The following is a 6,957-nucleotide window of genomic DNA, read 5'->3' on the forward strand; positions in this document are numbered from 1 at the left end:
TTAAAGTGACATTAAACCCTCAGATTTTTTAACATAAAACAATACTGTAATGTGCGCCTTACTGTAATCCATGATTGTTTCCCTTCTCTTTGATGCTCTTCCTTTTAAATCTGTATCTGTTCTCATGCTTGGAGAGAACTTCCCTTTTCAGCAGACTGCCTTGTCTCAAACGGTGTCTTTGTATACGTTTCTATAGGCTGTAACCTGAGCCAGCACTACAGGAAGAGGCCCTGAGCTGAAAAGGGAAGTTCTCTCCAAGCATGAGAAAAGATACAGATTTAAAAGGAAGAGCAGCAAAGAGAAGGGAAGCAACCATGGATTACAGTAAGGCGCACATTACAGTATTGTTTTATGTTAAAAAATCTGAGGGTTTAATGTCACTTTAAGGCTACACACATATACACATGAATACCGCATGTTAACCGCACATGTATTAGGTCTCATTCACACAAGCAGCCCTTCTGAAAAGTGATCCGCAGGGGGGTCCGGCTCTGTCCGGCGTCCCGCCCAGCTCACTGATATCACTGGTTGCCAGGAGTTAAGCAGGATGCCAGCCAAAACATCCTGCTCAGCTCCTAGCAACCAGTGACATCACTGAGCTGGACGGGACGCCAGCCAGAGCATCCCGCTCAGCTCCTAGCAACCAGTGACATCACTGAGCTGGACGGGACGCCAGCCAGAGCATCCCGCTCAGCTCCTAGCAACCAGTGACATCACTGAGCTGGACGGGACGCCGGCCAGAGTGTCACAGGTTGTTAAGAGCTCCTAGCAACCTGGGACGCTCTGGCCAGAAAGGGACCACCTGCATTTCCCCATGTGACCCAAAGAGATGCTGCCTGAGACAACTACCTCAGGCTGCGTCATTATCGGGATGGCCCTGTCTGTAGCTCAGTATGTCTTAGTAGTACTGCCCGGAAACTTCAAAGAATGCACACCATTTAAGTCAGAATAAAGTCATATATCCTGGAACACATTGAAACTACATGTCCCATCATGCTTTGGATCTTGTGCGCAAAGTGCAATGCCCTGTCTGCTTCTGAGCTTTGAGCTGCCAGTTTGTGTTAATACACAGAGCGCTGGCACATAGGAATGTAGTTCCGGCCCGGAGCATGCATGTGAGTGTGTCTACGCTGGGGCTGCAGGGGTCCCTGCAAGGCAGCGTAGCCATCCTATAAATGGAAATGAGGGCAAGAAAAATGTTTCAATGCTGAGTCTGAAGAGATGGCAGGCTGCAATTGAAAATGGAAGAAATATAGGAGATGAGATATGTTATCTTATTGCCAGAGGAGCGTTTAATAAAACTTTAAATGTTCAATTCATGCAAAAAAAAATATAGAAGTCTGCATCAATGCGATATGTATCAAATGACGATGAGATACAAACGCATGTTAAGACACGTGGCTGGGGGAATTCACGCTTCTTGGTGCAAATCTCTACAGAATGAGTCTGAAAATGGAATTATATTTAATGGAAAAAAATATCCATAGGGGCTAACAAAGGGTAATTTCCTATATGTGTTGGGCAAGTAGTACAGGGGGGATGGAATGGGGGGGCATTCTATCCAGACTGACTGCCGTGTTATTTAATCCAGGGTCACCAGAACTTGATTGACATCTGACACGCTGTCCATCTTGAAAAGAGTGAGTTATAAGCTAAAGCAATCTGCACTTAACCCTCCAGAGAAATACTGTATGTTCAATAATTTGAGCAAATGTCTCTAATGGGAAATTAAAAATATACCTTTTTATTTTCAATTCAGTTGACTACGTTGAAAACAGTTCTTAAAAAAAATGTCTTTTGGTTAATGGGTTGTAAAAGGGAAAGTATAGTGTATTTTATTTATATTTATAATATTTATATATTATTTGTGTAATTTGACTTATATTTTTAGATTTATATAATATTTATAATTACTATTATTGCATGTTACCTTAAAGTGTATGTCTGAGAAATATAAACAATGCTGCAAGTACAAAAAATAAAAATAAAACAGTGTTGGTCCTTCCAGAAATCCAGTGAACTCTTAACTTCCTGTTGAGGACTGACAACACCGCTGCACTGAACTCCCGGGCACGTTGTCAACCCTGCCTAGTTCTTCTCTGCTGGACTACAGAACAGCTCCCCCCTCTCCTCTTTTCATTAACATCGGTGGGATGTATTCTTCAGTCCACATAGATAACTGGATAGAGCTGATAACGGTGCTTGGGTGTCACTTACTTTGCTAATTTCCACCCCGCCAGGCTTCCTCTCTCCCTTGGCCCATGGCACTTCCAGGTTTCTTGACTGCGGCGGATGATGTCATTGCTGCACTGCACTCTTCTTAAAGGGGCAGCACCTATTTAAAGGGACTCTGTTCCAGCTTCCAAGACCCAAGCAATGTTTCTATTTGCCTCCGAACTCCTTTCCGCGACTTTGTTTCTGACCCGCTTCTCTTCCTGGACTGACTTCTCCTGTACCAACTCTTTCTTTTTCTGGATTCAGCTGCCTGCCACCTGTCCTGACCTTCAGCCTGTCTTCCAGATCTCCATCTTCTCCATTGTAGTCTCCATCTTCTCCAGCACTGCCAGTACGTGTCCACGTTCTCCTTCTCCTGCGTGTACAGGTGGCCTCCACACGTTGAGCAGGGAGGACCTGGGAGTCATGACACAGCCATCAGCACACAGGTAAGTCCAAACTTCTGTGAGGGGGTCCCTGTCAGAAGACCATCTGGCCCTTAGACTCCATGCCCCGGAAGACCCCGTGCCTCATGCTTACCCATGAGCTCCCAGCCTTTGGCCTTGTGATATTGAGATTTCAGTACAGAAGTGGCACTGTGTTGTCAGCTCACCTCAGGAGGCTCGGAGCTCTCTGGACTTCTGTCAGCTCATCAGGAATGTTTCTATACTTGCAGCATTTTTAAAGGGACAAAACATGAAAAAATGTGCATACACTGCAGAGATGTACAGGTTACGAACAACATAAGGACTGTAGGTTTGTTCTTAAGTTGAATTTGTATGTAAGTTGGAACAGGTACATTTTTTGTAACTCCAGCCCAAATATTTGTTTTTAGTTTTGGATAGCATAGGGAAGGGTTGACCCCCTGTAGAGTTTGTTTTGCTGTGTGTGCCCCTGTTGAGAAGATTTCATCTCACTTTCTGTCCCTGTGACAATTGGATTTTGAACATTTTGGGTTGTCATGGAAACAAGGATTGGTAATGAAGCTTCATTGGAGAAACTTTTTTCCCCATGATCACTCTTACAAAAGTGAATTTCCCTTCCTAGGGGTAGATTCCCTTTCACTTCCTGTTGTCTCAAGGACAGGAAGTGAGATTAAATCTTTCTGATGAGGATACAAACAGCAATAAAAACCCACAGTGACCCGGAAGAAGAGGCGGGCACCCCTCGTCTGCAAATCTAACAAGAGCCGACTTCCTGTAATGTACATACAGTGCTATGAATTAGACCCAAAAAGGCGGGCACTCCTCGTCGGCGCAAGCGCGGTAGCATTACAACTACCTCTGCTGTACAGCAATAGCCTCCGTTTGTAAGTAGGAGTCGTATGTAACTCGGGGACTGCTTGTACTGAATATTTTATTTTCATCTTGCACAGACATACACTTCAAACTAGTTTCTAATGAGAATGTCACAACTACAAACCTTTGTTCTTCCACATTGTTGTCATTGAATGAAATGTAGAGATTTATAGATTGGTCACCAGAGGGAAGGTTCAGGGATCTTCAGTACTCAGCCCAGGTGACTAACATCCTTTGAGCCATCGGCCACCAGGAATTAGCACAAAATTGTGGCAGCTTTCAAAACCTGATCATTGTTTGAAATAGATGAACGTTATGAATGGGCTCAACCCATTCATAAAGTATGACTAGGTCTGAAGTTAAAGTGTAAGGGACGTCCAAAGGGATAATTTAGGATTAAGGGGGTGAGGACTTTGAGAGCCAGTTCACACCAATTGTGGTGCGTTCCAGAGTGGTAGCTGCTGCAGTGCACAGCAATCACACTCTAAACTCCTCCCTTCATTCAGGGGCGGGAGGAGGCGTGGCGGTGCATTGAAGTCAATGGCACAGCAGCCATGCCCCTGCCCACAGTGTGATTGGACGCGTGGCAAAACATTGCCTGCGTCAGGCACAATTTAATCTAACAATCTATTTTTGGATTGTGAGGAGGAAATCTTAACTGTAGGAAACTCGCACAAACATGGGCACGGCCTGCTGTAAACAAAGATGTTTTTCCATCCCTGTTGCATCATGTAGACAAGGGCTTGTCAAGATCGCATTACTGAACGCTTCTCTGCCCTAGAGGAAGTGAGTACGCTGGTCACCAATGTCCTCACTTTATGAATGGGCTTCGCACATTCCTAAATTTTGAATGGCTCTATAGGTAAAGTGTAAGGGCGGGCCTAAGAGTTACTTTGGGTTAGGGGGTGAGGACTTGACACGCACCATTAAATCTACCAGTCCAATTTTGGATTGCGAGAGGTAAACCTGACCTTCTGGAGGACACCCCTACAAACAGGGACAGAACCTAAAAACTCCATGCAGATGGTGCTGGGATTGCCCCAAGATTTGCCCCAAGGACCACAATGCTGTGAAGAAACACTGCTTACCATCCAGCCAATAATCTAAAACATCTGAACAAAAAAAAACGCATTTTTTTACCTTATTATAAAGCTTTTTATATTCTTTACTCACCAGGTCCACCAGCTGGGGGTAGCAGATCTGCCCCTCCTCGTTACCCTGGGAGAGGGCAAATAACATCTCCAGTTTGGCAGGGTCCAGGGGCAGCTCATGGTTGTTCACCAGGGTGGTGAAGGTCTCTGCACATACAAAACCGGTGTTGTCTGGGTCGAGCTGTAGAAAGAGAGGGACCATTGTAATTGTTATGTGGTATAGGAGGATATTATAAACATGTGTTGGCCATAACAATATTTTCTTGCTTTGTGGCAAAAATCTCTGGAGTAAGGTGCAAAGTTTCCTGCAGGCCTCAAGGATGGAACTTAATTAGCATATTGGCCTTTATCTCTTGACGGCATGTTTATTGCACATACAATAACCATTTTTTATGCCAAGTGATTAGTTATTTGGGTCTTAAAGTGTATGTAGAGCGAAATCTTTTTGACATTTTGGATTTCGCATTGTGGTTCACACAGATGTTTGACCCCCGCACCTCCCCAGGGCCATCCCTGCAATGAGGCAGCCTTGGGCTGTTGCCTCAGGTGTCATCTCTTTGGGTCACATGGGGGGGCGGCAGGCAGAGCGGCATGTTTGTAGTGTGGCTGCTGCCCCCTTTCCAGCCAGAGCATTCCAGGTTTCTAAGAGCCAGGTGGGAAGAGCCATACACATCTCTCCGCCGAGCTTTTAGCAACCTGGGATGCTCTTTTGCTATCTCCCGCTGAGATCCTGGCAACCAGTGACATCACTGGTTGCCAGGATGTCGGCGGGACACCGGCAAGAGCGTCCCAGGTTGCTAAGAGCTGGGCGGGGAGATGCAGAGCCCTTACACTCTCCCTATGTAGCTCTTATGCCATCACTCTCCACCAGTGATGTCACTGGTTGCCAAGATCTCGGCGGGACACCGGCAAGAGCGTCCCAGGTTGCTAAGAGCTGAGCGGGGAGATGCAGGGCCCTTACACTCACCCTATGTAGCTCTTATGCCATCACTCTCCACCAGCACCCACACACTCACACACACATACTGATTGTGCACCATCAAGCAACACTCCCCCCACCACCATCCCGACTGCCACAGGCGGCAAAAAGTCTAGGGACGCCTCTGCCCCACCCTAAAAAATGTGCACGGCAGCCAAAGAAGTGACCACACTGGTATTTTTCCCAACCATCTCTTGCACCAAGGCTGCTTGTGGCTTTGGAAAACGATCCCTATAAAAATAAGGCAAATCTGTCGGCCAATGCCCTATTTTTGGGGATTTTTGTGTCTGCAAGGCCCTCGATCCATTCAGGACATTCGCACTTGTAGACACAAATGTATCTCATAATACAAATAGCGCTCCTAAAGTAATCGTCTGACACCGGGAGGTTTAGAAGACATCATTTTTGTCTCCTGCCCATTCCGCGAGACATTCTGGGTGTACAATCCAATATTTTCCGTCCACAACTGATTTACGGCTTAGAAAATAGCGGCGGTGAAAGTTCTGGCGGATACGTTTGAGTTATGATATTTCATTTACAGCGCAAACGGCGATATTTCTAACGAGATGCTGCTTCTGATTTACGCTGACAAACCTGTAAAATACTACGCTCATTTCCTGGTGTGTTAACTCACAACAAGGCCGGACATATATTTTAATTTGGGGAATTGCAGATTTTTCTTTACTTGGCAATCATTTTGTGTTTTTTTTTTAAGGTCCACGGGTCGTATTTTATTACTTTGTTAATGGTAAAACATTTCTGAGATTAAGAAGAGTCAAGACAGCTCTGAATGTGAACAATCCATTATTTGAAAGAGAACATGTAGCCAGGGGCATCCCTAGCATATCTGTATAGGGTTGCCACCCTTCCAGGATTCACCCAGACAGTCCAGGTTTTGCATCCTGTGTCCGGGTTTCACGCCAGCAAAAACCCAGACATAAGATGTCAGGCAGACAGGGGCAACCAAAATTAGGATAGGGGCTACTGGCCCCCCACTGAAAATAGTCTCAACTGTGATATTTACAGATGAATGGGCGGAGCTATTTACATATAAATAAGCCACCACTCATTCTCCCCCAACAAATTTCCGTGCATCGCTAGAGTGTTCGGGTTTCGCTTGAAGAAAAGGTGGCAACCCTACCTCTGTATCATCTAGCTCTGACCGGCATCCCTTCCAGTGTTGTCACTGGTTGCCAGGAACTGGGCAGGATGCCGATCAGAGCGTCCCAAGTTGCTAAGAGTTGGGTGGGGAGATGTATATGACCCTCACACATCGCCCTGCCTGGCTCTTGGGATACTCTGGCCAGAAAGGAGG

General features: G+C 45.8%; 1 protein-coding gene across 2 annotated transcripts in view; it reads right to left on the reverse strand.

Moving 5' to 3' along the window:
- RHBDL1 (rhomboid like 1) overlaps window positions 1-6,957 on the reverse strand; it is a 33,519-nt gene that overhangs the window by 20,349 nt on the left and 6,213 nt on the right. For both annotated transcript variants that reach the window (XM_018571393.1, XM_018571392.1), the window contains exon 2: window positions 4,686-4,844. In XM_018571393.1, the coding sequence (XP_018426895.1) occupies window positions 4,686-4,844 (159 nt within the window). The remainder of the gene's footprint in view (window positions 1-4,685; window positions 4,845-6,957) is intronic.

The sequence above is a fragment of the Nanorana parkeri genome, unplaced genomic scaffold (genome assembly GCF_000935625.1).
Source record: "Nanorana parkeri isolate BGI_ZX_2015 unplaced genomic scaffold, ASM93562v1 scaffold1748, whole genome shotgun sequence".
NCBI lineage: Eukaryota > Metazoa > Chordata > Amphibia > Anura > Dicroglossidae > Nanorana > Nanorana parkeri.